This window comes from Mytilus californianus, unplaced genomic scaffold, assembly GCF_021869535.1.
Source record: "Mytilus californianus isolate M0D057914Y unplaced genomic scaffold, xbMytCali1.0.p SCAF_4, whole genome shotgun sequence".
Classification (NCBI taxonomy): domain Eukaryota; kingdom Metazoa; phylum Mollusca; class Bivalvia; order Mytilida; family Mytilidae; genus Mytilus; species Mytilus californianus.
Window position 1 is genome coordinate 36,497,743 of NW_026262690.1, and position 13,015 is coordinate 36,510,757.

The following is a 13,015-nucleotide window of genomic DNA, read 5'->3' on the forward strand; positions in this document are numbered from 1 at the left end:
GGGGCAAAAAAGGGGAAAAAACAAGGGTTTCCAGGTAAATGGACAATTACTTAAGTACAAAACATTATTTCAAAGCAGTGTAAGGGAGGTAATTCAAACACATATTGTCAAATTACCTCCCTTACACTGCTTGTAAATTATTTATAAAGAAATGTATTGTCTTTAGGTGATTAGCTGTCAATTTATTTTTAGAAGTTACTATTTTAAAAATGTTTAATAAAGGTAATTTAATTATAGCCATGATTATGTATGTGAAGGAATTTTATTTTTAGATATTACTATTTAATGTTGCTGATGGAGGCTTTTTAATTTTAGGCATGATTATGATGTCATTTTCTATTTTAAAAATTATTTAATTTTAGCAATGATTATGTATGTGAAGGAATTTTATTTTTAGATATTACTATTTAATGTTGCTGATGAAAGTGTTTTAATTTTAGGCATGATGATGATGTCATTTTTTATTTTAATACTTTTATGATGTATTTAAATGGGTTTTTATCATGTTTGTGGTTGCAAAGTCCTAGCTGTCAATTTATTTTTAGATATTACTTTTAAATGCTGATGAAGGAATTTTATTTTTAGATATTACTATTAAAAGTTGCTGATGAAGGTTTTTTAATTTTAGTCATGACTATGATGTCATTTTCTATTTTAATACTTTTATGATGTATTTAAATGGGCTTTTATGGTTTAAAAAAAGGCATTTTTCTAGTTTCCAGTCAGTAACTTGTGATTAAGTGTATGGATCTCTCTAAAATTATACTACAAGGTTTCATACTACAAAGGAAAGACTGCAATTGAGTTTGATAGTTAATGCTAAAAGGGGGGATTCAAAAAGTTTGGGGGGGAATGGGGTTTTCCAATTTTTTTTTAAAAGGGTTCAAATTTTTTTCTTCAAAATTTCAAATTTTTGAAAAGTTCCAAGAAGAAATCTTCAATTGCACAGTATTGCGCATTAGATTTGTAAGATCTTTGACCACATTTATTTTGTGTCAGAAACCTATATTATGTCAAAAATTTGATCACAATTCCGAATTCAGATAGTATCAAGCTTGAATATTGTGTCCAAATTTGCCCCAACTGTTCAGGGTTCGATCACTATGGTCGTATCAGACTGCGCTCAGCGAAGCATTTTATTTTTTTATGAAACTGTAATAGATAGACTATAAAGTCCAAAAATGATCTGTAAATGTCTAATAAGTCAATATGACTGAAATCATTAATTGTCTTCTTATTAGAGTTATTGCTATTGAATGATGATTTTTACCCATTTTTAGCTCACCTGAGCTTTTCTCATCACTTGGCACCGTCATCCTTCGTTGTTGGCGTCTGTCATCGTCTGTTAACTTTTACAAAAATATTCTCTTCTAAAACTACTGGGACAAATTTAACCAAACTTGGCCACAATCATCATTGGGGTATATAGTTTAAAAAATGTGTCCGATGACCCCGCCTGCCAACTAAGATGGCCGACATGGCTAAAAATAGAACATAGGGGTAAAATGCAAGTTTTGTCTAATATTTTGAAAACTGTTATAAATAGAGAAAACTGACAAAAGCAGAAATGTTCATGTTGAGCTCAACCAATTGTCCAAAAATGTCAAAAACTGTCAGACGACTTCTTATAGGAGTTATTGCCCTTAAATGACAAATTTATCTTTTTTTCATTTTTATACATTACCTTGAAAACTATAACAGATAGAGAGAAACTTTAAATGGCAAAAATGATCAGCAAGACAAGATCTACAATTAAGACAATTATAGATGAAATTGTCCGACGACTCCTTATTGGAGTAATTGCCCTTTAATAACCATTTTCACCATTTTTTGCATTTTGCCTTATATGATAAAAATATAATAGATAAATGGACACTTTAAATCACAAAAATGATCAGCAAGTCAAGATCTACTAAATATAACAAGTAAATTTTGCCGATATACTTAGTAGACTGTTTGTTTAAATGAGTGATTGCCCTTAAGTGAGGATTTTTTTTACCCTCTTCTCTGTTTTGAGAAAAAACTAAAGAAGATAGAGAGAAACTAAACAGACTAAACAGACTAAATGATCAGCAATACAAGATCAACAAAACAGAGATTTTTGTCATGAATTCTATTCTGGTCTACAATGTTGGAGAGTGTCCTTTGTTGAATATGCACATAGACCAAGGTGAGCGACACAGGCTCTTTAGAGCCTATAGTTTTGATAGAGAGAAATGGAAAATGGCAAAATGATCAGCATTAAATAAGATCTACAAATAAATCAACTTGAGCAAAATCATCATTTGACTTCTGATTATTGCCCTTAGATGATGATTTTTGCTTTTTCCCCAAGACACCAATGTTTTCTTTTTGCCAGAAACTTATATTCTTATTGAATGCGCGGATGATTTTTTAGTACAATAGGCCCCATTTCCAAACTCCCAAATCGTCGGAAATTAACAGTTGAGATCCAGATATTTTTAGGTCAGTTTCCATAAACATGCCCTAATATGTGTTTTCCATCTCTTCTTAAACCTGAAGCAGTGCAGAAACTCATTGCACACTTATTTGCCATAGCTTGACATATTCTTATTCATCACTGTTGTTATAGTTACTGATTATTACATGTAAGTGTGATTATATGAATGGCACTATGTGTCAAAATTGTAATCGCAAATTGGGCATTATGGAACAAAAGTGTTAAATTTAGGTATATATGAAAAATCTTTTCAGATACGAGTGCCTGTGGGGTCATTATACGACTGCAAAAAAAATTTTGAGGTCGTATATTGGTATGACGTTGGCGTCGTCGTTGTCGTCGACGTCTGAAGACACATTGGTTTTCGCACTCTAACTTTAGTTTAAGTGAATGGATCTCTATGAAATTTTACCATAAGGGTAAATACCACAAAAGGAAGGTTGGGATTGATTTTGGGGGTTATGGTACCAACAGTTAAGGAATTAGGGGCCAAAAAGGGGCCAGAAATAAGCATTTTTGTAACTTCCAGACATAACTTGTGTGTTAGTGTATGGATCTCTCAGACATTGTACTACAAGGTTCCATATCACAAAGGAAAAGCTGGAATTGAGTTTGGGGGTAATTGCCCAAAACGTTTCGGAATAAGGGGCCAAAGAGGGGCAAAAAATAAGCATTTTTCTAGTTTCCAGACAATAACTTGTGGTCAAGTGTATGGATCTCTCTGAAATTGTACTGCAAGGTACCATACCACAAAGGGAATGCTGGGATTGATTTTGGGGGTAATTGCCTCAAAATTTTTGGAATTAGGGGCAAAAAAGGGGCAAGAAACAAGCATTTTTCTAGTTTCAGGACAATAACTTGTGTGTAAGTGTGTGGATCTTTATGAAATTGTACTTCAAGGTTCCATGTCACAAAGGGAAAGCTGGGTTTGAGTTTGGGGGTAATTGCCCTAAACGTTTAGGAATTTGGGGCCAAAAAGGGGCCAATAAACAAGCATTTTTCTAGTTTCCAGACAATAACTTGTGTTCAAGTGTATGGATCTTTCTGAAATTGTACTGCAAGGTACCATACCACAAAGGGAAGGCTGGGATTGAGTTTTGGGGTGATGAATCATAAGGGGGTTCAAAAAAATTGGGGGGGGATTTTTTTTCCCTTTTTTTTTCTTTTAAATTTTCCATTTTAAATTGGTGATTTCCAAAGTGCAAATTACATGATTTATGAAGCATAAAAAATCACTCTGCTACATCTATAAGAGCAAATAATAATGATATGGTTTGAATAGGTAAATTAAATTTTTTTAAGTTCTTAGACCACATTCATCCTGTGTCAGAAACCTATGCTGTGTCAAATATTTAATCACAATCCAAATTCAGTGCTGTATCAAGCTTGAATGTTGTGTCCATACTTGCCCCAACTGTTCAGGGTTCGACCTCTGCGGTCGTATCAAGCTGCGCCCAGCAGAGCATTTTATTATATTTGCACTAAAAAAAATATTACATTTGTGGACTTTTACCTAGATCTTTATTACATTGTATATTTACAATGCTAGTAAATACAATTCACTGTTAAGTCGTATTATATATTTCACTGAGCAAATATCCATTCAATATGTTTGTGTCATTTGGACAATAAGTACGTTTGTGATGGAACGAGAACTAGAACTATTGCTAACAAATAGAAGGAAGAAATCCTTGCTGTATGATGAATTTACTTACAGAATTGACAATACGTTAAAGTCAGGAGAATTTCATGGAGATGTTCGTCAAAATCTTGTAAGACTCTGGGGACGATGACAATCTACATTATATTTCAGGTCTTGGATTTAAATACTCTGCTAGGCACTGATGTATGAAGGACATGACTTGAACAATTTTAGTTCTATATAGTATTTATGTTTTACGAATCTATAATGTGATTTTATTCTTTCCATGCTTTCCTCAGTATAGTTTTAACACTTTAATGTGAATATTAATGTGTTAGCAGCCAACATATAATATACATGTCCAAATATTTGTACATGTTTATATAAAGCCACCTGATGAGTACCCTTGACAGGGACAAAACAGTTAGTAAATGTCATATTTACCTGTAAATTACTATTTTTAAATTCGTGCAAACGTAATGATATTTCTTGCTCAAATGTAACATTTTTTTTACACAAATGTAATGCAAATCCGTGCATATATGTAATGCACCAATCCACCAGAGTTAAAATAAAGTGGTAGTAAGCAATTAAGTTGCTATTTACATAATTAAAATTGTTGTTGACCTGCTTAAACATGTTAAATAATCAAAATTTGATGGTGAACAGTCAGGGGGATTACTGAAATAAGCGATTTAAAAATCACTTATTTAAGTGTAGCAAATTCGAAATTTTGTCACAAATTGTGATTTTGTAGTTTTACCAAAATTTTGAACATATAGGTTTAGATTATATCTTATTATTAGTAAAATTGGAAAAAATAAACCTTTTTAATCGGATTTTCGAAAGAAAAATCGGTTATTGATTTGGGGATGTACGGCGGGAGGGGAGGCGGGCGGCTGCCAAACACTCTCTGTCATTAACATGAAAACGCTTTGACGAAATTTTTTCAAATTTAGATATGTTGTTTCCTGAACTAAATGAAGGTCAAGTTCAATTTTCACGATTTTAGCTTTTTTCGTTGTTGAGTTATAGCTCTTTCCCAAGAAATCAATTTTGATGAAATTCTTATTAATTACTCCATTCTGTTCAAAGGGAAATAACTCATTTTTTAAAAGATTTTTAAAAGACATTGTACAGTCAAGGGTGTAACTTTAATAAGTTATTAGAGAAAAATAACATACATGTGTTATTACGGATACTTTCTCTTAATCTGTAGTAACATATGTTTGTTATCAGTTAAATGTACCATAAATTTTTTTATTTTCAGTGGGCACTTGGGAATTCTTGAAACTTGCGCAGTACCTTAATACATAACCTTGAAAACTAATTTTCCAATTCAATTAATACATTTTTGATCAACCATTGTAAATCAATGAGACAAGGCTTTTAAGTGATAACTTAGCTGTAATAACAAGGCTTAGGTATTACAGGCATTTAACTTATTACATGAGACACTTGGGAATGACTAGGAAGCTTGCGCAGAACCTCATTACATGCTCTTATCATTATTTATTACAATAAATTAAAATACATTATGATATATGTAGGAGAAAAGGCTTTGAAGAGATGTAGAGAAGCTGTAATAACACCCTTTAGTTATTACAGGCATATTTTTTCTGTGATAACATGGGTGTGTTATGCATGATTGGCAAACTATGGGCTGTTATATCTTTCTAAAGTTTAATATACATAAAGACAATTATAATATCAATAGAACTAGTACACAATTTAACAAAATTAAGGATGTATAATGCCCCTTTGAAACATGTAACATACATATGTTATTACAGATTTTTGATTTTTTAGCCCTCAATAACAAATGTATGTTATTTTTCTCTAATAACTTATTTAAGTTAGACCCTTGACTGTTGTATGAATGATAAATGACATTTTGGATTTTTTTTTCTTTTCTTTGGTAAATTGTTTGAAGAATTTTGTGGTAGGTTTGTTTGTTATTCTGTATAAACTAATTTTATGAATGCTATATATATAATTTTTTTTTGATGAAGTGAACTTCTTTAATTAGATAATAATCTTTTTTTATTAAAGGATATATTTCATTACATTACACTGTGTAGATAAAGTTGTTGACATTGATAGATAAGTTGCAGATCTATATTAGTTTGTGACAAATGAAAGAAAAAATATTTGGAACTATTAATTATATTTGATTATAATTTGAAAATAGATATACATTGTGTAACATCATATCTAATTTAAGAAAATAGTGGTTAAATCATATCTAATTTTAGAGAACTATGTGTTTATAATTTATTCAGTTTGAGTTATTTCCCTTTGAACAGAAAATTATATGGATAAAATTAAACTGTGTTTCATTTCAACATAAATTAAATATATATAGGGTTCTTTCAAATGCTGAATCTAAACCTGTATTTAAATATTAGATTGGGCCCAGTTTTCAAGTTGTTCCAAATCAGGGTCCAAAATTAAACTTTGTTTGATTCAACAAAAACTGAATTTATGGGGTTTCTTCGAAATGCTGAATCTAACCATGTATTTAGAGATTTTAGATTGTGGGCTCCTTTATCAAATTGGTCCACATTGAGGTCCAAAGGGTTCTAAATTAAACTTTTGTTTGATTTCATCAAAAATTGAGTTCTTGGGGTTCTTTGATATGCTGATTCTAACAATGTACTTAGATTTTGGATATTGGACCATAATAGGTAAATGTCCAATTTCAAATTTTCTCAGTTCTTTGACCACATTCATTTTGTGTCACAAACCTATGCTGTGTCAAATATTCAATCACAATCCAAATTCAGAGCTGTTTTAAGCTTAAATGTAGTGTCCATACTTGCTCAACTGTTCAGGGTTTGACCTCTGCAGGAAATCCGGTTTGCTGTCACTCTGACAGCCTCTTGTTCTTCTTTTAAATAGCAAGGTTTATGCCTTTGATGTAATCATTTAGCTGTTAATTCCATATTTGTTGATAAAATGCTATAATGAAGGCTTTACATAATGAACTGATACTTTCTTAACAGATTTTTCCCTACAGTGGGAGTAATTTTCCTGTAAAATTCAAGGTTTCGTCTTACAGATTATGTAATAAAATTTTACTGTTCGCGATCAAAATTTCACTGTTCGGGGAAGTTGAAATTAGTGGGGGTAATTAAAATAATAATACTTAAAGAAGTGATTTTTTGGAAGAAAATAGAGGTATGATACAAGTGATTTTCATGTCATTATCCCAGATTCAGTACAAGGTCATCACCTGACATGACCAGTCATCCTATCAACACAGATGTTTGTTCTGATAATTTTAGCAACATAATTTGTCCCTGGATCATTAGTATTATATTTTTAAAGCTACAATAAAATTAAATCACATAGTCTAGTGATTTATTTGTACTACTTAAATATGTGATTATTAAAGAAAGACAACTCTTACTTCCAACATTTGTGGACACAATGTTACTTGAATCAGTGATTTAAAAATCACTCATTTAAGTAAGTCCCCTGACTGGTGAAAGGATTTATATTGGTGAAGAAAAAAATTCCAAATTCTGCTTTATTATACCCCACGCAACGAGTTGCGGAGGGTATAATGTTTTTGACCCGTCCGACCGTCTGTCCGTCAGTCAGTCAGTCCGTCAGTCCTGTTTCTTGTCATTGCAACTCCTCTCAAACCACACAACAGAATTTCACGAAACCTTTTTAGATAATAAGGACATACTATGTAGTTGTGCATAGCGACAGGAAATTACTATTCAATTCTTTTTCTAGGTGTTACGCCCCTTTGAACTTATTTTCTTTAATGTACTACTGCAACAGATTGTCATCGCAACTCCTCTCAAACCACACAACAGAATTTCATGAAACCTTTTCAGATAATAAGGACATACTACGTAGATGTGCATATCGACAGGAAATTACGATTCAATTTTTTTCCCAGGAGTGACGCCCCTTTGAACTTATTTGCCCAATATACTACTGCAACCTTTTGTCATCGCAACTCCTCTCAAACCACACAACAGAATTTCATGAAACCTTTTCAGATAATAAGGACATACTACGTAGATGTGCATATCGACAGGAAATTACGAATCAATTTTTTTTCCAGGAGTTACGCCCCTTTGAACTTATATATATATTTGCCCAATATACTACTGCAACCTTTTGTCATCGCAACTCCTCTCAAACCACTTATAAGAATTTCATGAAACTGTGTAGATAATAAGGACATACTATGTAGATGTGCATATTGACAGGAAATTATGATTCAATTTTTTTTTCTGATACAATTTTTTTTTCTTACACTTATTTTATTTCTCCAATGACAATGTAGGGACGTGGGGTATGTGAGTGCGCTCACTAAGGTTCTTTCATTGTGACACAAATTACACAGTGGATGGGGCCTTACTTTGGATAAGGTTAAAATCAACCCTGGCCTGGTATACATTTATGCCCAAATGCCAGGTTAGTGATACAGGCTTTTTGTAGCATCTAAAGGAATAACCATATGATTTTTGTTAATTTTTTGATTTATTGTTTCAGATCTCCATTATTTCAAGATATGAGAAAACAGTGTTATACTCATTTAGCATCTAGTTTTATGCTGTGAACAGGATGAGGGAAATAAATGTCAACTATTACTAACCATGAGCAATATTTGTCCTTAATTATAAGTGTTCTGTAGAATGATCACCCAGATGTCTATGTTTCCCCCATGTTAAATGGCATACAGTTGTGAAGTACTGTATGTATATATATAGAAGATATCTGAAACAAAAATTATCAAATTTGTGAATAAATTTTATTAGTGTTTATCTGTTTTAATGATGAGTGAACAATTTTTAATTTAAAATAAGGTAGTATCACTAATGGTAATTTCTATGTATTTTGTAGAGCATCAACCCTGTTATATATAGAATACAAGATGGAGCTGTCAATATAAAGACAAAAGTGCTACATGTTTTTCATTAAGATGGTGGTTTTGAAAAGGAGACTTTGATAATGGAATAAGACAAATGTTAACACTGAAGCTTTTAATGGCAGTCAATACTGTGAGTATTAACAGCAAGGAGTGGTACTTATTATTAAGTGGGCAGGGAATATATTGTTAGCAGCAAGGAGTGGTACTTATTATTATGTGGGCAGGGAACATATTGTTAGCAGCAAGGAGTGGTACTTATTATTATGTGGGCAGGGAACATATTGTTAGCAGCAAGGAGTGGTACTTATTATTATGTGGGCAGGGAACATATTGTTAGCAGCAAGGAGTGGTACTTATTATTATGTGGGCAGGGAACATATTGTTAGCAGCAAGGAGTGGTACTTATTATAATGTGGGCAGGGAACATATTGTAGATGATCCTGTCAATCTGCATATATCTTTCCTTTCCCTGAGGTTGTGAGTGCAGTACATGTATACCCTACAGATTTCATAAGAATGGAACACAATTTTGACAGAATAAAATCAAACTCAGTGTATTTGTACACCTGCTTTTACTGGTATACATATTTGTACCCTGACATTGATATTTAAGTTTCCCCATATAAGTATTTACACTTTTGGGTATTTTACAGTCTATTTAAGAATTGGACAAGGCTGTCATATAACATGTAAAACTAAACATATAATGCATGTGGTAGCATTCCATTAATGAGGGGTCATTCTTACTTGTTGACCTACATTTGTACAACATATCATCTTAATATAGGAATGCATCTAAAGGAAAGTTGCCATGGTAATAGCCTCAAATTAAAAAACAAGGTCCTTCTGCAGACCTACATGTACATTCTACACTCCAGTATCTAAGGTTTTCTGCAGACCTACAGTCCAAACTCCAGTGACTTAAGGTTTTCTGCAGACCTACAGTCCACACTCCAGTGACTTAAGGTTTTCTGCAGACCTATAGTCCAAACTCCAGTGACTTAAGGTTTTCTGCAGACCTACAGTCCAAACTCCAATGACTTAAGGTTTTCTGCAGACCTACAGTCCAAACTCCAGTGACTTAAGGTTTTCTGCAGACCAACAGTCCACACTCCAGTGACTTAAGGTTTTCTGCAGACCTACAGTCCAAACTCCAATGACTTAAGGTTTTCTGCAGACCTACAGTCCAAACTCCAATGACTTAAGGTTTTCTGCAGACCTACAGTCCAAACTCCAGTGACTTAAGGTTTTCTGCAGACCTACAGTCCACACTCCAGTGACTCAGAAATTTTCTGCAGACCTACAGTCCACACTCCAATGACTTAAGGTTTTCTGCAGACCTACAGTCCAAACTCCAGTGACTTACGGTTTTCTGCAGATCTACTGTCCAAACTCCAGTGACTCAAGGTTTTCTGCAGACCTACAGTCCACACTCCAGTGACTTAAGGTTTTCTGCAGACCTACAGTCCAAACTCTAATGACTTAAGGTTTTCAGCAGACCAACAGTCCAAACTCCAGTGACTATAAGGTTTTCTGCAGACCTACAGTCCACACTCCAGTGACTTAAGGTTTTCTGCAGACCTACATTCCACACTCCAGTGACTATAAGGTTTTCTGCAGACCTACAGTCCACACTCAAGTGACTAAGGCTTTCTACAGACCTACATTCCTCACTCCAGTGACTAAAGGTTTTCTGCAGACCTACTGTCCACACTCTAATGACTTAAGGTTTTCTGCAGACCTACAGTCCACACTCCAGTGACTATAAGGTTTACTGCAGACCTACATTCCACACTCCAGTGACTAAGGCTTTCTACAGACCTACATTCCTCACTCCAGTGACTTAAGGTTTTCTGCAGACCTACAGTCCACACTCTAGTGACATAAGGTTTTCTGAAGACCTACAGTCCAAACTCCAGTGACTTAAGGTTTTCTGCAGACCTACAGTCCAAACTCCAGTGACTTAAGGTTTTCTGCAGACCTACAGTCCAAACTCCAATAACTTAAGGTTTTCTGCAGACCTACAGTCCAAACTCCAGTGACTATAAGGTTTTCTGCAGACCTTAAGTCCACACTCCAGTGACTTAAGGTTTTCTGCAGACCTACATTCCACACTCCAGTGACTATAAGGTTTACTGCAGACCTACATTCCACACTCCAGTGACTAAGGCTTTTTACAGACATACATTCCTCACTCCAGTGACTATAAGGTTTTCTGCAGACCTACATCTGGATTTAGTTTTAAAAAATCAAGTAACCTACTATGATGAAATTCTGTGTAGGAGTTCTTATGGAGGATTAATGCCTCACTAACTTTGGTTAGTTTTCAAACAGTTTAATTTTCCAAAAAAATTTCAACCTTTAATGATTTTATGAGGTATAAGGAGGAATTCAATTGTTGAAATCAGTTTTTATCACAATACACGCAGTAACTATGTCCCACATTTCAGCCCTTTTTAAATTGAAAGGAGGAGGGGCAATAAGGCCCTTATTTGGCCCAAATATTAGTTCAAATTGAAAATTTACCATACATATTCATCACTTTATCCAAGGTTCTAAAGTTCAAGGTGTTCAGAAAATAAAAACAAATTTCACATTTAACAAGTAACCATGGCAACAAACTGTGACAAAATGTGTGTATTTTGTAAAATTTTATGATTTTCCTTGTTTTACCTCAACCTTTAGGTCTGTATTAGATTGGAAAAGTATGTGCGCACCCAAGAAACAACCTTATATTTGATTAAAATACAATGGAATATGCCAATAGTTATAATAAAGCATCTCTTAAATTATTTTGTTGTTTCTTGTTTGCGCACGATGTTTCCACATAGGAAATAATGAAAGAAAACTGCATAAAGTTAGCAGTTTTCTTTGGTTTCATGAATTTGGAGCCTTTTAAGACGTAATTGTGACGTCATAGCATCAAAAATCTGATGTAATTCATTTAAATTTCTTGAACTAATGCATTTCCAAATGTTGTTGCAAATTTGAAATAGTTCTCAAAAACTTTATTTTCTTGGGCCAAAACCAGGCCTTTATGCCCCTACTCCTTTAACTTGTTTAATCTAACTTAAACGACAATTACATGAATCATAAAGATCATATTGGGTCTAAGGGACAATGGTAAACAAGGCCAACATTGTTATCATTAATAACCAAATGTTTAATGATAACATCTTGATATATTTTTGCAGACATACTGAAATATGTTTCTACTGTTAATGGCTAGTAGAAAGGCATTAAACAATCATAGCAATTAACTTAAGCTTGAATCAAAATGGTTCTTTGTGTATTATCATGACTAATATATATGTTGTGAAAACAGACAGTAATTTTGTAAATTTTAATTTAGTAGATGTCATAATAGAAAAAAATAGCAGTATGAAGGAGAAAGGGCAAGCCGGAGAGAATGATGACGAAGAGGAAAGTCAGTTAACAGAGTCAAATTTACCTGTAGATAAAGGATATGCATGGGTTGTGGTGTTTGGTAAGTCAGTTAACAGATTCAAATTTACCTATAGATAAAAGATATGCATGGGTTGTAGTGTTTGGTAAGTAAGTTAACAGAGTAAAATTTACCTGTACAAATGTAGATAAAGGATATCCATGGGTTGTGGTGTTTTTTGTCTCTCCTTGACAGAGTCAAAAAGCGAGACATAGGTATGCTAGTTCTGGCGTCGGCAACGACGACGATGGCGGGGGCGTCAACAATATATTAGTTTGTGATTAGGTCTAGTTCATGGTGAACCACTAGTGGTAGGTCAATTATATTTGGTATGCAGTTGTATTAGCATTGGCACATCTCATTACCATGGAGATTATTTGGCCCCACCCCCTCAGTCAAGGTCTATTGACTTTGAAACTTTGCTTAGTTTACATGTATTAGTTTGTGATTAGGTCAGTTTAGGTGGAACCGTTAGTGGTAGGTCAATGATAATTGGTATGCAGTTGTATAAGCATTAGCACATCTCATTTCCATGGAGAATATTTGGTCCCTACCCCTCAGTCATGGTCT

General features: G+C 33.6%; 1 protein-coding gene across 3 annotated transcripts in view; it reads left to right on the forward strand.

Annotated features, from left to right (window-relative positions):
• Positions 1-13,015, forward strand: part of LOC127737976 (uncharacterized) — a 33,182-nt gene that overhangs the window by 2,406 nt on the left and 17,761 nt on the right. For 2 of the 3 annotated variants that reach the window (XM_052248944.1, XM_052248945.1), the window contains exons 2-3: positions 8,973-9,130; positions 12,353-12,487. In XM_052248944.1, coding sequence (XP_052104904.1) covers positions 12,382-12,487 — 106 coding nt within the window. In that variant the 5' untranslated portion in view covers positions 8,973-9,130; positions 12,353-12,381. The remainder of the gene's footprint in view (positions 1-8,972; positions 9,131-12,352; positions 12,488-13,015) is intronic. The other variant, XM_052248946.1, reaches the window with a different exon arrangement.